Below are 21,253 nucleotides of genomic sequence, written 5' to 3' on the forward strand. Positions count from 1 at the left end.
ATAGATAGATAGATAGATAGATAGATAGATAGATAGATAGATAGATAGATAGATAGATAGATAAAACAAAGGAAAATCTTTGGCATACAGATTGTACCTAACAGAACTTAAACATCAAGAATTCATTTTATGGCTGATGGTGGTGCGTAGAAAAGAGGCAGACAGGCCAATCTCTGAGTTCAAAGCCAGCCTGGTCTACAGAGGGAGTTTCAAGACAGCCAAGGCTACACAGAGAAACCCTGTCTTGAAAAAAAAAGAGCAAAAACAAAACAAAACAAACAAAAAACGGCAACAAAACCAAACCCAAAATTTGTGGCGTTTTTGCCCAGTGAAGACAGTAGCTGGGGAATGCAGTTCCGGGAAGAGGGACTGACTAGCATACATGCGGCCCTAGGAGTGATCCCCAACACTGAAGAAAGGATGGACAAATGGACCCTCAAGATAACTGTCTCCATAATCAGTCTCAACAGTGTTCAAAACAAATCCCTGCCACGTGTTGGTGCCACACACCTTGAATCTCAGGACGCTAGAGGCAGAGGTAGGCAGAGCTGGGCTGAGTCTTGAGACCAGCCTGCTCCGTACAGACAGAGTTCCTAGGCTACAGCATAGTAAGACCCGGGGCTTGCGAGGCTGAGGCAGGAAGATCAGGAATTCAACAACACCATGTCTCAAAACAAACCCCAGGGCTGGCAAGATGGCTCAAGCAAAAAGAGCTTGTCTGCTCAAGCGTCGCAATTCGAGTTCAGCCCTCAGAGCCCAGAGGCCACAGGTAGAAGAACACACTGACCGATACACCTACAGGCTGGTACCTGTAGTCATACGCACACATATGTGCACATACACACAAAGTGAAGAGAGGCAGCTGGAGAGATGACTCAGGAGTTAACAGCATTTGTTGCTGTTCCAGAGGATCCAGGCTCAGTTCCCAGCACCTATATGCTGACTTACGACCTTGCAATTCCAGTTCTGAAGCCCTCCTCTGGCCTCAGAGGACCCTGGCACATATGCAGTGCATTTACATACATGCAGGCAAAACAATCATATACACATAAAAACAAAATTTTAAATTGCTCAATATGGGTAGTATATAGAACGTTCTTCGGAGGGTATGAAACCTTAAGGGAATAAAAGTGGCATTTGACTGCTTTGTGTTTTGTTTCGTTTTTAAAGCAAAGTGAGAGCAGCGCTGTGAGACTGAGGCTGCCTAGGTCTCTGCTGCCTGGGCTGGTTTTCACCGGCTCCAGTGGTCCTTGTACCTCAGCAGCCCCAGCACCTCACACAACAGGTGTGCACCACCAGGGCAGCTTGAGCCAAAATATTGGAGCGGTGGAGAAGAAATGATCAAGGACACCTAGCCTTGTACAATTATTATTATTATTTAAAAATCACAAATTCAAAGGGTAATGAACCAAAAGGTACTTAAAATAATTGCTGTTAGCTCCCTTGTTTATTGGGAAAGAAAAAACTCACCAGGTCAGATGAATTAAGTGACGATAGTTCCCGGGAAAACTCAGATTAATAACCAGATCTCTAGGCTGATATAGTATGCTCTTTCTGCATGCAATACTACAATTTCTGTTATGTTGGATAACAAAATAATGTTGGAGTTAACAAAATAACACAAGCAGTTCAAACAAACAAACAAACAAACCAAACCAAAACCAAAAAGCAAAGACCTAGTGACACTGAAATATGTGGCACTATGTATTTATAGGTCACTGAAGCATAACGAATACTGATTCAAAATTTCCAAAAGTAGAGCCTTTCCTTTCCTATCTTCTGGTCTTAATATCTCTAGGCACTGATTATAAAATATCTTAATATCAGCTAATAGAAACACTATGCTGTTTTTAAAATGGAAAGTTTTTTGTTTTTTTTTTAAAGCTGGGCGAGGTGGCACACACCTATATTCCCAGTGCTCGGGGAGGCAGAGACAGGTGAATCTCTGAGTTTGAGGCCAGCCTGATCTACAAAGCAAGTCCAGGACAGGCATGGCTACACAGAGAAACCCTGTCTGAAAAAGCAAAAACAAAACAAAAATTCTTAAATTTCCCCCAGGCCTATGGTGTCTTAATTATAGAGACTTATTAAAAGTATGACAAAGTAGAGACTGAACTGGAAAAAAAAAATCTCAATTTGGATCTAAGGGCAAGACTAGGTATTTAAATGTGTCTCTTGTTAATCTTGCTGAATGTTAACGTAATGTTGGTTAACACACTTAAAATGAAAGACACTCATTCATTTGACAGCATATACAAAATAAAATAAACTTGTAAAGTTTTGGGAAAACCACTTCACACATTTAATGGACCTATGGTAAGTTACACTAAAATACAAGAAGATAAATATACTGAATGTAAACTATAGAGAGCCAGGAGGTGGGACAAATTTTTAATCTCAGCACTCAGGGAGGCAGAGGCAGGCAGATCTCTGTGAATTCAAGGCCAGCCTGGTCTACAGAGCAAATTCCAGGATGGCCAGGGGCTACACAAAGAAAGCCTGCCTTGAAAGCAAAGCAAAACAAAAAAAGGTAAGAGACTAGGGGGCTGGAGAGAGGACTTGGTGGTTAAGATCACATAACTGCTCTTGGAGGGGAGCAAGCTTGGTACCCAACACCCACATCAGGCAGCTCGGGATCTCCTCAAACTCCACTCGGGGGGACCCTACTTCTCTGATCTCCACAGGCCCCTGCTGTACATGTATTCACAAAATGGATCTCTAAAAACAATGAAAAAGCCCTGAGGTTAGCATCCTGGTCCTCTACTGTCAAACTGTACAACTTCAACACCTTAACTTTCTTTGAATGTAAGACAGGATTATAAGAACCAAAATTCAGACAGCCCCTGTGGAGTCTGATGTAAGAGGAGTGTTCCAAGCCAGCCTGGGTTACTCTGAGTTTCGGGCTGTCCTGGGCTATGTGTCAAAAACAAGGCGGGGCTGGAGAAAGGGCTTGGTAGTTAAGAGCACTTGCAGTTCTTGGAGAGAGCAGGGACTCAGCTTCTACGGCACACTTGGTGGCTCACAACCATCTGTAACACCAGTTCCAGGGGATCTGATGGCAGCTCCTGACCTCGGTGGGCACCAGGCAGGCATGAGGTGCACACACACACACACACACATGCAGGCGAAACAATCGTACACAAGTGTCTTCAAACGTTTAACAGGACATGAGTGTGCACACAGGTTAACAGAGCAAAACGCGGAGTTTTACATCTCTAGATCTCTTTCATTCTTTACCCTAACATCACCTGCTTTGGCTTTACATAGATGCTGCATATCTGGCTTATGTAACCGGTACTCTTGATTGGTTTCAACTTTGAATTTTTCCTTTAGGGACAATAGGAGAGGACACATGGTTTGAACAGGGTCTCCCTCTACAGCTCAGGCTGGCCTGAAACTCCCTCTGTAAAGCAGAATGATTTGTGCCACTAGGCTCTGTTTAACGTAAAAGCTTCTCTGTATCTCTGGCTCTGAGAGTAACATATAAAGCTTGTGGCCTCTGATCTCAACAGTCAAAAGGATAGACACTGTGGCACATGCCTGGAATCCCAGCACTCAAAAGACAGAAGAGGAACACTGCAAGTTCCAGGTCAATTTGGGCTAAATACTGAGAACCTGTCTCAAACAGAACAAAACAAAATATAGGCTGGGGGGACTGTAGTTCTTGTGGGTCTTGTGCTGGGTCCCCAGTACCACAAAGACAAAATCACTCCAAGAGAACATTAAAACACTACCCAGGAAGAGGTTCTAACACATCAAGAATGCTGAGATATAAGTGTCTCTCATCTGGGGCGAGGCAACACATATATTAGTCAGATCACCAGCTGAAATTAGCTATTTTTTTCGTACATATTTCCCGAACTCATAAGAATTCTCATTCTGCAATAACGTACTTAGAAATAATCAGCCCCTTATAAAGGATTTTCTTAGTTCTAAGGATTTTTCTGTTGTTTTTATTTTGAGACAGAATTTCCCCATGTATCCCTGAGTGTCCTGGAACTCTTTTATATACACACTAGCCTGGCCTCAAATTCACAGAGATCAGCCTGCCTCTGACTCTTGAGTGCTGGCTGGACTTAAGGGTGTGCAAATGATAGCCTGGCAATTTTGAGGGCGTAAAACTTTATGAAACAAACAGGGTGGTGTGGTGATTGCCTTTAATCTTCGGGCAGAGGTAGAGGCAGGATGATCTTTGGGTTCGAGGCCAGCCTGGTCTACAGAGCAAAGTTCCGGGACAGCCAGGGCCACACACACACACACACACACACACACACACACACACACACACACAACAAACAAACCACACACACACACAAAAAAAAAACCCGTCTTGAAAACAAAAACAAAATAACCTGCCAAACAAAAATCATAAAGCAGAGTATGGTGGAGTGTGATCCTAGCACTTGGGAGGTAGAAAATCACCTCAAGGTCACAGGCTACAGGAGACCCCATTAAGAAAAAACAAACAAACAAAAAATTAAGTATTTGAAAATAACAAACAGCAATGTAGTTTTAAACAAATGGCAGTTAAGTCTTTCCCAATGATCATTCCATAGCTTAAAAGGGAAAAGCAAATTGGTAAAGGGCTCGCTTCAGTTCATAAGGTTCTTCCCCACTACCCCACTCAAATCGTCATCATTTAGGACTCTTTTGGGTGCCCCTAAACTGCCAGGAGTCTGGTTAGTAACTTGAATGGTAAGGACTTTACAGTAGCGCTGAATTTGAAACCAACATAAATTAATCTTTTTTGGGACTCTACTTTAGAGCAACACTCTAAAGTATTAGACTCTCTATTGTCCTGCATAAGTAATTTTATTATGTTTCTCCTCCGCCTCACAGTCCCATTAAGTTACACATTAAAATTCTAATGTATCCAGTGACTTCAATTTTCTCCACTCCTCACTGCAACTTAGTACTGTTAAGTCTGAATTTAAATTTTCTTCCCAGCTGTCCTACCTCGATCTTTCTTTTGTAACTAAATGTTTCTTTCTCATACCCTTAAAAACCACAAAGACTGAACAGAGGTTTCTACCCTAGGTAAGACTTTCTTTTCACCCCAAGCCCACGAACTTGTCTCATTTTCATCTTTTTAAAAGGAGCTGAAAGAAAACAATGAGTGTTTAGAATACAAAGAGAGAGGCGGGAGGTGGGGGGGGGGGGGCGGAGAGGAAAAAACACGAAGCGCGATGTACAGTGAGAGCCTGGAGTGACCCCAGGTCAGCCTGAGCCCCTGCCAGAAAAGGCCAGGTAACATTTGCCCGTGTTGTCTAAGTTTCTTTGTCTCTCAGCCTACAACGAATCTTCTTGCACACAGCTATACTATTGTATTTCACCAGTAGTTACAATACTTCCCAGAGCAATCCCTTTCCCCTTGAAGAGCTTTCTGACGACCCACGGTTCAATTCCAAGACTACAAACCTCCCTTTCCAGAGGACAAACTTAAGACTAAAAAGAGGAATAGGATTCTCCGAAGGCCCTCGGACCTTCCTCGCATTTCCCCGAACAGAAACCCAAGTTGCCAGTAACAATGAACCACGAAAAGTGTAGCCTAAACGGGGAAGAGGAAGTATTGGAACAGTATCCAAGCAGCGCCTCCCGGTCGCCTCGATCATCCCAGTTTACCCACCCCCAACTTCCTATTCCCACGGAGGACTCATCGATTCCCGCCCGGGAGGCGATAAAACGGATCACGCGAAGGCGGCAGGCGAGGGCCAGCCGGGGAAGCGGGTGCGTGGTGGAAGGAGGCTAGCCAAGGGCTGGGCAAAGAATGGGAAGATGGGTGTGATGGGGGGAGGAGGGATGGAGGGCGCCAGGGCTAATCCCGACCCGAGGCCCGCGGCTGGAAGGGGCGGCGGGCGGACCTCCCCCCCCGGAGGGCGAGCGATCGGGTGCGCGGGGCGCTCGGGTCGCGAGCAGGGGAGGCCGCCGGGGGCGGGTGGCGGGCCGCACCGGGGAGGCGGCTCCGGGAAGGGCGACTGTTTGGGGTCCCGGCCGCCCGAGACCCCCTCCGAGCTCACACCTCAAACCTGCTCTTGGTCACTCCGTTCACGTCCCTCCTCATGGGGCCAGCGGGGTGCGGCCCGGGCAGGGCGCGCTCGCTGCGGCGTGCGGAGTGCAAAGACAGGGGCCAGGGCAAGGCCCGGGAGTTCCGGGAGCGGGAGGCGGCGGCGGCGGCCAGCCGAGGCCCGCCCGCCCGCCCGTCCGTCCGTCCGCCGAGGAGAAGCCGGCTCGGGCCCCGCGGGGGAGGGGGGCGGGGAGGGAGGGGGCTCCACCACCGCCCGCGGCGTCCGCGGCCGCGACGGCTGCCAGTCGCTAGCTCGGTCCTCTCCAGAGCCTCAACTTCAACCCAAAACAAAAACACTCCCCACCTGCCAGCAACGCCGCTCCTCATTGGGCAGAGCCGCCGGGGCCTCGGCACGCCGGGGGAGGGGAGGAGCGCTCGGCGGCGGCGGCGCGAGCGCGCCCCTCCCCCACCGCCCGCCCGCCGCGACGGTGAGCCCGCGAGCGAGCGAGCGAGCCGGGACGCGGGGCGGCGCGGCGCGGGCCCGTCAGGACGAGGAGCGAGGCCGGAAAGCGCCCGAGCTGTGCGTGTGTCTGTGTGTGTGTGTGTGTGGGGGGGGGGCGCGGGGCGGGGGCGAGCGCGCGCGTGCTCGCGCACCGACGACGGGGAGCGCAGAGCCGGGGCCGGACATCGCCGGGCCTCCCGCCCCCCCACGCCGCCTCTCCGGGAGCCGCTGGCGCCCGCCGACCCGCGCGGGGAGCCTGAGCGCACGGCCCAGCGGCCCCCAGCCCTGACCTGGTCGCTCGCCCGGCGGCCCGAGCTGCCCCCCCTCACCCCCGTCCTCTGTCACTCACTGTCGCCTTGAACCCAAAGTGCAGCAGGCGGTCCCTGCTCGGAGCCATTTTCCTCGTCTTTCTAGACGTCTCTAGGTTGGGGCAGCGCCGCCGCCGCCGCCTCCCCCGCCCCGGTGAATTGCATTCCGGGGTGCTGCGGGGCGGCCGCCTCTCTCGGCCTGGCTCCGGGAGGCGCCGAGGGGCGGGCCCGGCGGCCGGCTCTGCACGGCGGCTGGCGGCGAGGATGGCACCGGGGGGTCGGGGGGTGCAGTGCCCCAGCCGGGCACCCACTGCTTGGGCCGGGGGGGGGGCCCGCGGCGGTGGGGGTGGGGGCCGGCCGGGCGCTGGGCCCTCGGCTTCCCCGCCCCTCCGGCCGCTGGCGCCCAATGGGCTGAGGTGGCTGCCCACGCTCCAATCAGGGCCCTGCTTGGTGAGAGCTTCGGCCTGACGCCATTTCGGCGGGAGAAACAAGCGTGGAGGAGCGAGTAGGCGGGGGCGTTTGCCCACACCAAACTGTGACTTTCATAGGCTTAGGCTCCTAGCCTGGAAGCTGGTGTGTGTCATCTTATTATTTATATGAGCTCCAGCTTTCAAGACTCCTAAATCTATAACCTGTTTTCCACGAATTATGAAACAACCGAGAGTGAAATTGCTCCTTCAAAGAGAAACAAATCACAATATAACCAAGCCTGAAATATTAAAATCATGAATCCCAGCCATCCTCAATTCTGCGCAATTCTGCTTCTGATTGTATACTCAAAGCAGTTTGTCCTCAGAGCCTTTATAGCTAGTTTTAATCAGAACCCGACCAAGGTGAACATTTAAAGAGCAAAAAGTGCTGCAAACTTTTTTTCCCCCCAGAGCTGAGGACCAAACCCTGGGCCTTGCGCTTGCCTAGCGCTCTATAACTGAGCTAAATCCCCAACCCCAAGTGCTGCAAACCTTTAAAAAAATTTTTTTAAGTTACTTTTTGTCCTTAAAAGTACTTTCTTTTCTTTTTTCTATTTTGAGGCAGAGTTTGCATAGCCCTGGCTGTCCTCGAACTCTGCGTCCCCAATTCCAGCATTAAAGGCATTTATTTGTACCACATCTGGCCAAACTTTTCCCTCCCCCCCCCACCTTAAAGCAGCATTCCTAAACACACTAGCTTCAAATAACTCAGTTCTTGGGCCCACAAAAACCTAGGTCCACACGTTACATTCTCATTGAGTCCCACATGCTTTTAAGCACTTGCTTCAGCCTGTGAAAAACTGCAAAGATCAGTGGCCTCCAAAAGCTGTTTTCTCCCAGCAAGAATGTGTAACAGCTGCAAAAATCAGGAAAAAGTGAGAAAGCGGGCAGAGACAAATATGTAAAGATAAAAATAAAACCCGTGGCATGGTCCTACCAACTTTGCATTGCTGAGGGCCCATTTAGAATAGTACACAGGGAAGCTATTGGTTTCTAATTAGGATTTTTGACAGGATCAATAAATGAAAATATTCATAGGATAAAGTTTTATGGTGATGATTCGTACCTGTAACCCCAGCAGTCTGGAGGCAGGAGCGGTAAGGAATGCTTGAGTTCAGGATCATACTGGGCTGGCTAGAGACATTGTCACAAAGATAAAAATCACAAACAAAAGCCCATAAATCCAGTACCTGGGGAGGGAAGACAAGCCAAAGAGTTCAAAGCCAGGCTTAGCTACACAGAAAGTTAAACCTCATCTCAAAAACAGTCCAGCCTGATTTACATAGTCAATTCCAGGACAGCCAGGGATGCATAGTGAGAACCTGTCTTTAACCAAAAAACCAAACCAAACAACCCAAAACCACAAACAACAAAAACCTACACAGAGACATATTACTTTTTATCAAAGAAATTTTATTTGTGTGTAAAGAAAGTTTTATTTTTGTATTGTTTTAGGGGGAAAAAATCCCACAGATTTTGTCTACTTTCAAAAAATGAAAAAAAAAAATATTTACAAAACAGCCATACACAGAAAATCAAATTAAGAAATACTTTTAAGGAAAAGACCCTTCCCACTGCTCCTGATGTACATTTTTAAACTCAAAATTTAAATCTCAGCTCTACAGCTGAACATGTTTCCCAACCTAGTTTCTAAGATAATACTTCCTGCCCCTCCAAAAATTAACTTCAAGACAAAGAGTTGGGGGGCAAGGCTAAAGATGAATATACAATAGAATATATGATTACCCAGGGATCCTGAATGTTTTCTATACTGACATCTGCTGTGATCAAGGTGACTCACTGGCTCTTCTGAAAATTCATGATATTGCTAGTGGCCTGACAAAAGGAAAATCCGATTCAAGAGTCATCAACTTCAAGCTGGCTTTGGCAATTACATCAGGTCCCCTTCTTCACCTTGAAAACACTTGTTTTAAGATACACTGAATTTGAATCTGAAATATTGTACATCAGAGCAGATTTTGTCCAGAGACCCTTAACATGAAGCCAAAAGACAGAAGAATCAGGTCAAACTGAAAATACATAAACTCCAGCGGCAGCAAATGGGTAGCAGCTGACTTCATGTCCTTGCCGTCTTTTCAAACAGGAGACTGTACACCTGGATGGGAGGGAGGCGTCCTGGGGTGGCTTATGCTGCCTCTTCTCCTCCACCCTGTGGAGAAATGCAGTGCTCCCTGGTTCCCAGGCAGGGCGAAGCAGTTTAGCCCGGCTCCCTGTTAAGCAAGTTCAGATGCTGGGTCATTGGGTGGGGCGTGCCCATCGACAATTCAGGGGCTTATCCTTCATCCAGATCCTAACTCGGGATTCTTTGATCTGGGATGAAGACAGAAAGAGAGAAAAAGCTTCCCAGTTTACTCATTTTGGTATTTGTTGGCTCTGCTTGGGGGGACTGAGCCCCTTATACTATGTAGTACATTTCCCCATGAGACTTTCCCCACCCAGAACAAACTGAAACACTATATAACTTTAACTTTTCCTGCAGAAACTAAGAGCATAGGATTCAGAACCAGGTGGCAAACTTCTGAGAAATCCAACCCAGCTGTGTATCTGAGACAACGCACGGCTTCTGTGTCAGTACAAGAGAAAGCACTCCACTATCACCCAGTATTCGTGTCACCTAAGACACTGGGCTCTGACAGGGTAACAGGTAACTTTTCTTGCTCCACTTTGCAATGTTTTGTTTCCTATTTATTGCCTCGGGACACAGACATGGCAGAGTTGTTGAGAACCGATGATCAGAAAAGGGAGAACACCAAAGGAAACAGAAACAGTCAGGAAAGAAAGCCACAGTAGATTTTCCAAGTCTATGCTAACTCCAACCTGCAGAGTGTTGGATACTGAAATCGTCCGTATCTGATGAAGTCACTCCACTTATAACACGTACAAACATGAATCACCTGGCTTTTTTTTTTTTTTTTTTCCTTTTTGTAATCCAGTAGAGTTGTGCTGGGATTATGCCCCATCCCGCTGATACAGATCCTGAACGGAATCATCAGGAATGGCACAGTGCAGGTGGCAAAATCAAAGTAAGGCCGCAGATTTTTGAGAGGACCCTCCAAATACTGAGAACTTCGGTTGCACTCAAAATGGTCTCCTGGATTTCTACATTTATGAGAAGGGCTTCTTTTTATGTCCCTCAGAATCCAGACTCAGACCTGTTTCTCCAAAAATGTCCAATTGTGTGCTACACAGTAGCAAGGTTTATCTTCATGCTCACTTAGCATTCCAGGCCCCTAATTAAGTCAAGTGAGCTTGAAATTGTTTTAAGTGAACTATGGCTGCTTTTTAAAAAAAAAAAAAAAAACTTTATCTCGGGGAGCATACAGTGGAGCATTTAAGTCTGAACTCCTTCTTATGATGAGAGAAATGAGAGTCCAGCTCTTAGGAATGGCATTAGCTCTCCTGCAAACAAAATGCTGGGATGTAGACTTTTGGCACATTGTGGAACTAGGAGAACTATTAATTCTGTAATGTTTTTTATACCATTGGGTATAGAATCTGAAAACATATTTATACCCCAGAAAGCCACCCTTCCTTTTGAATGAAAAAAGGTAAGTCCTTTAACTGCATAGGGACGTCATTTCTAATATTCCTATGATGTCTGAACCCTGTGAAAAACCTCCAGAGATAATAGTTTTGGTTTTTCTATTTAACTCCAGAGACAGGCTCCGGTTAGCCTCTGTGGGCGTGCTGCTGCAGCACCTGCAAGAGCAGCAAGCTCCCCACTGCCAAGCAAACCTTGCCCGTCCTGTCCTGCCTCCTATCGCTATGAACCATAACCTTCATAGATTTAGGAACAAACATTGCATAAAAACAAACATTAAAGATTAAAATATTACAAATAAATAGCTAAAATAATTTTCCCTCCCCCAATCACTCCTAAGAAACAGACACCAAACACTGCTTTAAGTGTCCAAAACTGCCACAGTCCTTCCCTTGCCCATGCTTCAAATGGACAACTACCAAAGGTGAACAACCTTCATGCGAACGCATCAAGGAATGTATTGCTTTTTCATTTTCTGCCCAGCCCTTCAAATACATGCACTAAAATGAGTTTAAAGCATGTCCTGAAAATGGAAAAGGGGAGAAAAAATATATATGAATATTTCCCACAGCAGTTTCCCCACCCTTCCCTCTCTATACCCTTTCCCACCACCCCCTCCCTTTCTTAAGCAAGTAGTTTTTTTTAACATTTCTTTCTGGCAAAGAAATATGACTTGTTGTTGAACAACCAACCCCATGGTCCCTGTCGTAGGGTCTAGATATGCTTTCATGAATGTACCCAGCTTGGTATAGAGGCCATGCCTGTTAAGATTCTTAAGCACACATCAGGCCTGTCTAACTCACCCCTTGTGTTGGTTTACATGTAAATGCATCATTAGTTTCTTCTCTGGACATAATTTAGAAAATAAGGTTAGTTGCCAATCAGGGCCACATCCATAAGATCATCATCTTCCTCCCCAATCATAAAGTCAGGGCTGAGCCTAGAAGGCCTGTCTGCAGGTAAGATAGGATTATTTGTCATAGACAACGTCTGATCAGATGAAATGGGAGATTTAGACCAATTCTCTGGCTTGATGCTGTGAGACTTTTTCTTGTCTCTGTCTTTGTCTCGGTCTCTGTCTTTGTCTTTTACTTTCTTCTTTTCCTTTTTGTGCTTCTTATGCTTCTCTGTGCTGTACTCTGGAAGTGGCCGGACACCATCATCTGAGCTGGGACTGTTCTGGTAGGATTTCTCTGCTATGGAGGACCCTGACTCACTTTCACTGTCCACATTCTGGGGTGTATATGCTGGTGACTTACTGTGGCTGGGAGAACCCCGTTCATGCTTTGGAGTGGAACCACTTATCAGTGGAGAACCGTAGCTTTTTGAAGAGGCGATCTGTGGCCTGAGCCCTTCTGCACTACTTTCCCCAGGTTTCTGCAGGGTCACTTTGGCTTTAATGCTCGGGGAGCCCCCGTCGTGCTTGCTGATGATAATTTTAGCAACACCCGTGCTCCCCACACTTTTTGACTCTGAGGTCTTCTTAGAGGAATCCACTGACCCTCCAGCAGTAGAAACCTTTGATTTGTCTTTATCGCTTTTCTCACGCTTACTCTGGAACTCCCCCCCTGACATGTTATGTTTGGAGGACATAGGATGGCTAGAAGAGTTTGTGCTTACCCCCATCTGACTGTCCATTAGGTCCTCCCCCCCAGGCCCACTGGTTACAACCCCATGCTTTAGTTTATCTATGACAGCTGTCAAGGAAGGCTTCTTATTTCTACTGGGAGATTTCCCTTTGGAACTGCCATGCTGATTCTGAGAGGATGACATGGAAGAACCACTTGAGGAAAATGAGGAGGAAGATGGTGTACAGGAATTAGATGCTGGGGGAGTTTTCTGAGACAATGAGCCTGAGGATCCTGAGCCTGAAGATGACTTCATACCAGAGCTTGAACTAGTTCCTGACATATGAGAACCACCAGAACCTGAACTGATAGGGGATTTGGCTTTGGAGGATGGAGGGGTCCCAGGAACAGGCTTCATTGGAGAGGCAAGCTTATCTGAGCCTCCAGGAGGCCTTGAATGAGAAGGGGATATGTTTGGTTTACTTATAGAAGGGTTCATAAGTGATGATGGCTTGCCTTGAGGTTTCATCTTGGTGCTACTAGAACCACTGCTCAGTCCATGTTTGGTAATGGGAGAGGAGCCTGGCTTCCCCCCAGTCTGAGATGAATTTTTGGACTGGCTGGATCCAGAAGACCCTTGGCTAGAATACAGACTGCCACTTAGCTTGGAACTTGAGGAGCCTTCTGATTTACTGCTTTTCATCTTGCCTGAGGTGGAAGCAGAGGATGAGGAAGAGGAAGAATGACTATGGTGGCTTTTGCTGCCAGAGGAAGACACAGAACCACTGCTGGTATACTGACTATGGGAGGAAGGCTTGCCTACCATCACTGTCCCTTTAGGGATCTGAATAGTGATTTTCGGGATGGGTGGTGTGGCAACACCTGGGGGAGTCTGAGATCTTCCTGAACTGCCTGGAGATTTGGAGCCACCTGTACTGGTAGGTGGGGTGAAAGGCCTATTAGAACTGTGAGATGGAGACTTTCCCTCAGTATCTGCCTTCTTCCGCTTTGGAGGCTTATCTTTGCTCTTACCATCGTTGGAAGGAGTGCGGCTGCGCTTGCCAGGCTTACTGTCTAACCCTGGGCCTGACACACTGCTGGCACCAGTGCCATTGCCTTCCTTTAGCCTCTTTTGGCCTTTTTCTTTCCCTAATTCTCCAGTGGTCAATAAAGGACTCTGACTACCACTGTGATGCTCTATAAGATCTGTAGGACCCAAAGCCTTACCAGCTACTGATATAATACTGAAGTCAACTGTGTCAGCTTGGCTGCCACCCTTAAATTTTGACTCCCCATTATCGCCTCCAAGCATTGGCATCCCCAAAGTACTTAGTGCCTGAGATGCAAAACCTTTGAAATCATCATTATCTCCACTTTGACTACTTTCATCAAAATATTCTTCTCCAAAACCACTTTGGCTTTGGCTGTTCAACAAATCAGGGTTGAAATCTACTCCATCGGGGAAAAACTGATTGGTAGGAGAGTCACTACTAGGGCTTCCAGTGGCATCTGCAATAAGGTCGGCTGGATCCGTGTAGGGATTTTCATTATTATTAGTTTGAAAGACATCAGAGTCAAAGAGGGCACTCTGAGAATGCCCAGAACTTGAAGAATCTCGAACAGGGGTGCCAATGGGCGGGCAATCATCACTAGTGCTGGGAAGCTTTGAGGCTTCTTCTGCAATGTCGGAAAGGATATCTGTTACATCTGGGCCAATGCTGTCTGAACTGGATAGTCGGACCATCCTTTGAATACTGGGTTGGGGGTGAGGTACTGGTTGTGGATAAGTTGTGGGGGGAGTACTACACTGGCTTGGAGCTGGAGTGATATGAGGTGTATCCAGCGCATCAGCCGTCATGCTGACATCAAACATAGGGTTCTGTGAGTCGACATCCATTGAAAAGAGCTCCCTCTGAAAATCATCTTCAGTCTGGTGCTTGGGTTTGTCAGGTGGTACTCTTGATGACTTCTTCTTCTTGGTCTTGTTGCTCCCTGAGCACATTTCCATCCGGGGTGATCCGGAAGAGGAGTTCTGCCTTTCTAAAGGGCTGCTTCCATAAAGGGTTGAGAAATCCTGGGCAGGGTTATCTTTAAGAAGGTTCATGAGCATCGGGTGGTTCTTGGTGTTGCCGGCCATCGAAGAGACAGGTGGCGGCGTGTGATGAGGAGGGGTCGGACTCGAGCCAATGGTAGACCCCCCGTTCCCTGTGATTTGCAACAAACTGGTAAGAATTGGGTTCTGAGACACCTTGCTGAAGTCCTCCCCATGGCCCACCGACTCATGCCGATCTTTGATGCTCATGCTCATATTAAACAAGGTGGTAATGGGACCCCCCGGAAAGGTGTTGGTTGGTGTAGTGGTACCACTCATTGGGTTGTTGCCTGTGGTCATGCCATACCCTGGGCTGCTAGCCGGGGGCAGGTTCTTTTTCACCATGTCTTCAACTGTCTCTGCAATGAGGGACAGTGCTGGCGTGTCAGCCTGTATGGTTTCAGCCTTCCTCCGAATAGCCCTCATCGTCACAGGGATGGACATACATCTGTAAGATAGGAGGAAAAAAAGCTAAGTTAACACCTCTCTGGCTGATGAAAGATTCTAACATTTATTTGGAACAAAGAGCTCTACTTTTGCCTGTGATTTAGAAAAGCCTCTCAAGCTTGCAGTTAGCAGTTTTCACATAAGGCAAGTAATCTGTAAAATAAGAGTAATTTATCAAATGCCAAAGCTTTGGGTATATTGATTCTACAGAGAAATTCAACACATCAGGAAATTATTAATTGCTTATGAAACCAAACCAGAATCTGAAAACATTTTACACTAAACTAAAAGAAAGTCCTTACGCATGGGTATCACAAGAACTGTGTGTTTGGACCACAGTCTCAAAATGAAAAACATGGAAGAAACAAGGGAAAGAAATGTAGTGATAATGAAACTTAGTAAGAAAATATCTTCCTTTTGGGGGGCTTCACATGATCACAGGTAATAAATATAAAATCACTAAAATAGACCCTGACTATTATAACACCGAAAGTCACTCTTATGAAAAGTTGTGTTGCTGATATACAGTACTGCTTATCTTAAAGCATAGTACTAACTTCTGGGTAAGTTTAGACTATAAACATACTTTTGAAATTTTGCTTTACTATATATGTCAGCAAATTTTGTTCTGAACCAATAATGATATTTTGGGCATAACTGTAAATGGTGTGTCTTAAAGATTTTGACATTTTTGCTTAAAAGCTGCAGAGATATGTAAAATGAACAGCAGTGTTCCAATAAATTATTGACAATTTATTAAAATCTATTTTGAGGCTGAGGATGTGGCTCAGCTGTCACAGTGCTTGCCTAGCTTGCCACAGCCCTGGATTTCCTCCCCAGCACCAAATAAACAAAGTGGAGTGGCCCATGCCTCTAATGAAAGCACTCAGGAAGTTGAGGCAAAATGACTGGGAGCTCAAGGTCATCCTTGGTTACATTTTCATGGTCATCTTGGAGGCCCTGTCTCAAAACTTAAGTAAGGGCTGATCCTGCAATCCAAAGCTGCAGGCCCTCCATGACACAGGGCAACAGCAGGGTATCTGAAGATGCAGTATTGATAGTATAGCAAAACACAGAGGCTTCACACCAGACCAATGGCTCATTGCAAGGGCCATTTGCGAATAAAACTATTTGGGCAAAAGGGTGTATGTGTGACACACCAGAGCTTCCTCAGCAAGATGCGTTTTCTCTCTTTTTCTGTTTTGTTTTCTTTGGGGGGAGGGTTGCATGGGTGGAGGGTGGATATGGAGGGATGGGGAGATGAGCTGAATTAGGGTACATAATGTGAAATTAACAAAAGATGGATAAAGGTTTTAAAACCTTAAATAGATAAAATTTATTTTTTAAAAAATGGGCCATCAGCTCCCTACTGTAGAAAGAAAAATTTCAAAATTACGTATTAATGTTTCCAGGAAGCTCACTGGTTTAAATGTTAACTTCCCACACACTGCCATGTGAAAGAAGAGGACAGGTTAAAGAAAACAATAATTTAGGCAGGGCATGGTGATGCCTACCCTCTCATCAGCACTCACAGGCAGAGGCAGATCAATCTTTGAATTCAAGACCCACCTGATCTAAACAGCAAGTGCTATGTCAGCAATAGTGAGATCACATCTTTAATAAGAAAGAAAGTGAGCTCTCTCTCACTTTAAAAGTATAACAAGGCTTGAAATTACCAGCCATATCTGTATTGCTTTCATAGTAATATTTAAATAACAAACAAAATTCACATTTTTTTTTAACTCAAAGCATAAAGCAATGTATTCAAACGATGGCAAACTTTCTCTTTTACTTTTAACTCATGTTAAAAAACAAAAGTATACAGTTGGCCATAGGAGTGCACATCTTTATTCCCAGGACTGGGGAGGCAGAGGCAGGCAGACCTGAGTTCGAAAGCTAGCCTGGATCTACAGAGCCTGATCTACAGAGTCTTCCAGGACAGCCAGAGAAACCATGTCTTGAAAAAAACCACAAATAAACAAATAAAGGCATACACACTTTGTACAAGTCTTAGCAGAATTCTTATGGAAAAGGGCCACCGCTACCTTTGAACAACTTTGGCAATGAAGTCATCAGTACAGATTAGAGCATCCGACAGCCCCTTGTAGAGTTTACAGCTCACATGTGCTGAGTCCTGCACATCCATCACCACTGAAAGACAAGATGTAGAGGAGACGCTGGTGATACACCCGGGTTCTCATTTTTAAAGAAAAGACACAGCATCCCAAGAGAGCTTTGCCAGCCATACAACTCACCACACACAAGGGAGTCATTCACAGGGTGCTGAAAAGACACACTGAAGCGGGACTCTGACAGAGGACACACTTCAAACTGGAGGAGGCCAGGAGAATCTGAAAAGCAAGAGAAAAGATCATCACTACACTTATGACATTAAACAAACACATAATTGTCTTTATATGGACAATAAATAGCCAGGTGACTTCCACTGCACTCAAGGTACACACATACACAGGCAGGGAAACACTCATGTATATAAAATCAATAAAACATTAAAAAAAAATCTTAAAAACAATTAGTAAACAAACTGCTTTGAGAATGAACTCTGAGGCCAAAAATGGCCAAGAAAAGACTTTTGGTTTTTGTATCATTCTGTAATTTATGGTCTTGCTGTATAGTTCAGGCTTACCCCCAGTCCTCCCATCTTAGCCTCTCTAGCACTGAGTTCCAGGTACTCAGCACCGTGCCCAGCTCTCAATTAGATTCCGTTGCATCTGACAAGAAGCCATCCAATAATATTATCATAATTTGCTTTTCTTGGTTGGTGGTTTTGGCTGTTTTCTGATAGAGTTTCACCAAGAGCCCAGGCTCACTATGTAGGTCTAGATCTATTGGCTGTTGCTTCCTGGGGCCATGATTAAAGTCACACACAGCCTTAGCCAGAATAAAACCCACTTTCTATTAGGGTATCTAAATATCCGTCACCTATGCAGCACATAGCCTGGTAAGCAGAGAGGGAAGGACTACAATATAAAATGATACATTCAGTTGGGCAATGTGGCGCACACCTTTAATTACAGCACTTGGGAGGCAGAGTGGATGGACCTCTGTGAGGCTGAGACCAGCCTAGTCTATATAGCAAGTTCTGGGCCAGCCAGGGGTATACAGTAAGACCTTGTCTCAAACAGACAATGCACACATACAAACACACTTACAGCAGATACATATAATCCTGCCATTAGAGATTTGTTTTGGTTATTGTTATAGATTTGGCTTTATAATGCTGACAACTGATCCCACAGCCTCACCAGTGGGAGACAAATATACCTACAAACTACAACTTTAGCCTGTTTCTTTCATTCTTTCTTTTTTTTAATTGTTACTTTTATTTTGAGACAGGGTTTCTCTATATAGCTCACAGTTCCACCTACCTCTGCCTGCAAAGTGCTGGGATTAAAAGCATGCACCACCATACCAGAAAATCTGGTTCTTAAGTCAAACATTGTAGTGGCACAGGCTAAACTACCCACTCAGACATATCACACACACACACACAGAATTTTTTTTTTTTAATTCTCATTTTTAAATGAAAATGGTAGTACACACCCATAATCCCAGCACTTGGAGGATAAGGAGTTGGAAGAGCTGCTTTAACTGCATAGTCAGTTCAAGCTTGTCTGGGTACCTGAGTGCCTATCTCAAAACAACACTGTCTAAAGCAGTTCCTGCTTCTTGTTGCCTACAGCTCTACTGATAACATATCTAACACTAGATAGCCATCGCTAGAATGCTATGTGACCAAGGTAAAAATTAACTGATCAACTAAAGTAGCCAAAATACATGAAAGCTTCAAGTAACCAATTGTTAGAAAAACATCCATTTAGAATCCAGAAAGAAAAAGAAATGATCATAGGTCTTAGATTTTTAGTTATATGACTAAATTCTCCAAAGAATGGGGGTGGGATGGCATATTAAGGACTAGATCTAGCACTGAAAACAACCTAAGCTTTAGTATCAAGAAACCATCTATTAACCAGGCGGTGGCTCAGGACTTTAATCTCAGCACTCAGGGAGGTGGAGGCAGGTGGATCACAGTGAGTTGGAACCCAGCCTGGTCTACCAAGAGAGTCCAGGAGAGCCAAAACTACACAGAGAAACCCTGTTTTGAAACACAAAAGAAAAAGAAACCAGCTATCTCAGTACAGCAAAACAAAAAAGTGAAGAAACCTGTTATGTTACTATTTAAAACAAGTGGACAGGTGTGGTGGTATAGATCTGAATCCTAACCCACGAAAGACTGAAGCAGGGTGATCACTTCAATTTCCCACTGGAGAACACAGTGAGTTTAAGGCAAGCCTGGCCGCAAAATGTGCTCCTCTCAAGAATAAAAACAAAATAAGAAAAATTTTTTGAAAATAAACAAGAAAACAATAGAAAAGGTCTTTCTCACATACAAACAGTGACAGTGGCTTTTATTTTAAATGCCAATTATAACAACTTATTTCCATCAAAATAATTTGTGGTGACTGAACTGAATTCCCAATTGTTTACACTGACATTCTAATTCTTTTGATCTAGGTGTGGAAATAAAACATCTGTAATCTTTAAAGCTATATCAGTATTTCAGAACTATTAAAGTTAAGAGCCACTGCAGAAGTCAATACTAATCCTCCAGTAACTTTATCAAAAAGAAACTGAGTACCTTCTTTTAAAATAGTTCTTTTGACACAGCTTCCAATAAGGGTGTTATAGGCCACTTGGTGTCTGATCATATTCAAGATAAGAGGAACTCGGCCAGGGTGCTGAAAGGTGATTTTGCTGACCAGCGTTCCCTGCAGGCTCTGACCATCTGGAAGAGGAGCATCCTTATTGAGGAAATAACAGTGCTGCTGGCCTGGAAGAGCCTAGTAAAAAGAAGAATGTAAGAGAATGACATTTACTTACCACGGCACCAAGTCGCAGACTGTCCTGGAGAGGACGGGAGGAATACTAAGGGGGGAAAATGGTACACCAGAGCGTAGAAAGTAGTAAACTTCGCTTATCCACACAGAACTGTGTCAGTAACTGATATTACGAATGCCAACAACTTACTCCTTTACCTAAAGGTATCTGTTTCTCAATTTACTAGTAAGGAGGATTTCTAATATAACACACACACACACACACACACACACACACACACACACACACAATCACCTCAGAAATTTACTCTAGTGTTTCCTAAAGAATTACAAAAGTGTATTTTAAATAAAACATCTTATATAGTTATAATCTAGCTAGAATTGGAGAGCTTCTATGTTGTATAAACCTCACATGAAATTCAAGCCCAGATGAAAGCCTTTCTCATTCTAGCACTTAAGTGGGCTGGGGCTGAAGAGACAGATAGCTTAGCAGTTAAGAGCTTTTGCTGCTCTTTCAGACAACATAGGTTCCGGTCCCAACACTTATCCTAATGGCAGTTCACACAGTCTGTAACCCAAATTCCAGGGGAATCTGACACCCTCTTCTGGCCTTCATGGATGCACAAATGCAATACACTTAAGTGCAGGGAAAACACTCATACACAAAAATAGTAGATTAAAAAGAAAAAAAAAAATCTCCCCTTTTGAGACAGGATCTTAGTGTTCACACTTGGCCACAGAAATTTTGTTGTTTTTTTTTTTCCTCTCCCCGAGACAGGATTTCTCTGTGTAACCCTGGCTGTCCTGGAACTTTTTCTGTAAACCAGGCCAGCCTAGAACTCACAAAGATCCACCTGTATCTGCCTCCTGTGTAGTAGGATTAAAGGTTTATGACAGCATGCCCTCAAAAAACAGTATCTTTTAACCTTCTAAAAGCTCAACATGGCATTAAAATTTTTTCAGTTCTGATAAAACTTTAGATTTTTTGTTTTTTGTTTGTTTTTTTTTTTTTTTTTTTTTTTTTTTTTTTTTTGTTTTTTTTTGAGAAAAGGTTTTGCTACATAGCCCAAGTTGGCCTCTTGGCCTCTAAGACAAGGCAATCCTTGTCCTCTACCTCCCAAGTGCCATGTGCTACTAGTCCTGTTTTCTCTGAAGTTTCTCAGCATGCATAGTCATGGCAGTCTAGTCTGGCATAAGATCACCCTCTGCTAAGTTCAATGCCAGCCTGGGTTACACGAGAACCTACCTAGAAGAAAAAAAAAAAAAAAAAAAAAAAAAAAAGGAAGAGGACAAGAGAGAATACTCCTTGGTCAATAGCCACCTGCTCTTCCAGAAGACTCAGGTTCAGTTCCCAGCACCCACACAGTCACTCACAAGTGCCTATAATCCCAGTTTAGGTGATGATCTTACGTCCTCAGACCCCAGGCATGCATGTGGTGGA

The 21,253-nt window shown here is 45.1% G+C and overlaps 2 protein-coding genes across 3 annotated transcripts in view; both read right to left on the bottom strand.

The window, feature by feature from the left end:
- The window catches only part of Fbxl20 (F-box and leucine rich repeat protein 20), a 69,574-nt gene extending 62,468 nt beyond the window's left edge, over window positions 1-7,106 (bottom strand). Inside the window, exon 1 of one of the 2 annotated variants that reach the window (XM_055619681.1) lies at window positions 6,856-7,106. In XM_055619681.1, the coding sequence (XP_055475656.1) occupies window positions 6,856-6,903 (48 nt within the window). In that variant the 5' untranslated portion in view covers window positions 6,904-7,106. Of the gene's footprint in view, window positions 1-6,019; window positions 6,190-6,855 lie in introns of those variants that run through there. The other variant, XM_055619682.1, reaches the window with a different exon arrangement.
- A 1,570-nt stretch (window positions 7,107-8,676) lies between these two features.
- The window catches only part of Med1 (mediator complex subunit 1), a 42,181-nt gene continuing 29,604 nt past the window's right edge, over window positions 8,677-21,253 (bottom strand). Inside the window, exons 14-17 of the mRNA XM_055619932.1 lie at window positions 19,614-19,815; window positions 17,209-17,304; window positions 16,999-17,104; window positions 8,677-14,954 (exon numbers count right to left, since the gene is read on the bottom strand). Coding sequence (XP_055475907.1) covers window positions 11,717-14,954; window positions 16,999-17,104; window positions 17,209-17,304; window positions 19,614-19,815 — 3,642 coding nt within the window. The 3' untranslated portion in view covers window positions 8,677-11,716. The remainder of the gene's footprint in view (window positions 14,955-16,998; window positions 17,105-17,208; window positions 17,305-19,613; window positions 19,816-21,253) is intronic.

This window comes from Psammomys obesus, unplaced genomic scaffold (genome assembly GCF_907164565.1).
Source record: "Psammomys obesus unplaced genomic scaffold, mPsaObe1.curated_primary_1811, whole genome shotgun sequence".
Lineage (NCBI taxonomy): Eukaryota > Metazoa > Chordata > Mammalia > Rodentia > Muridae > Psammomys > Psammomys obesus.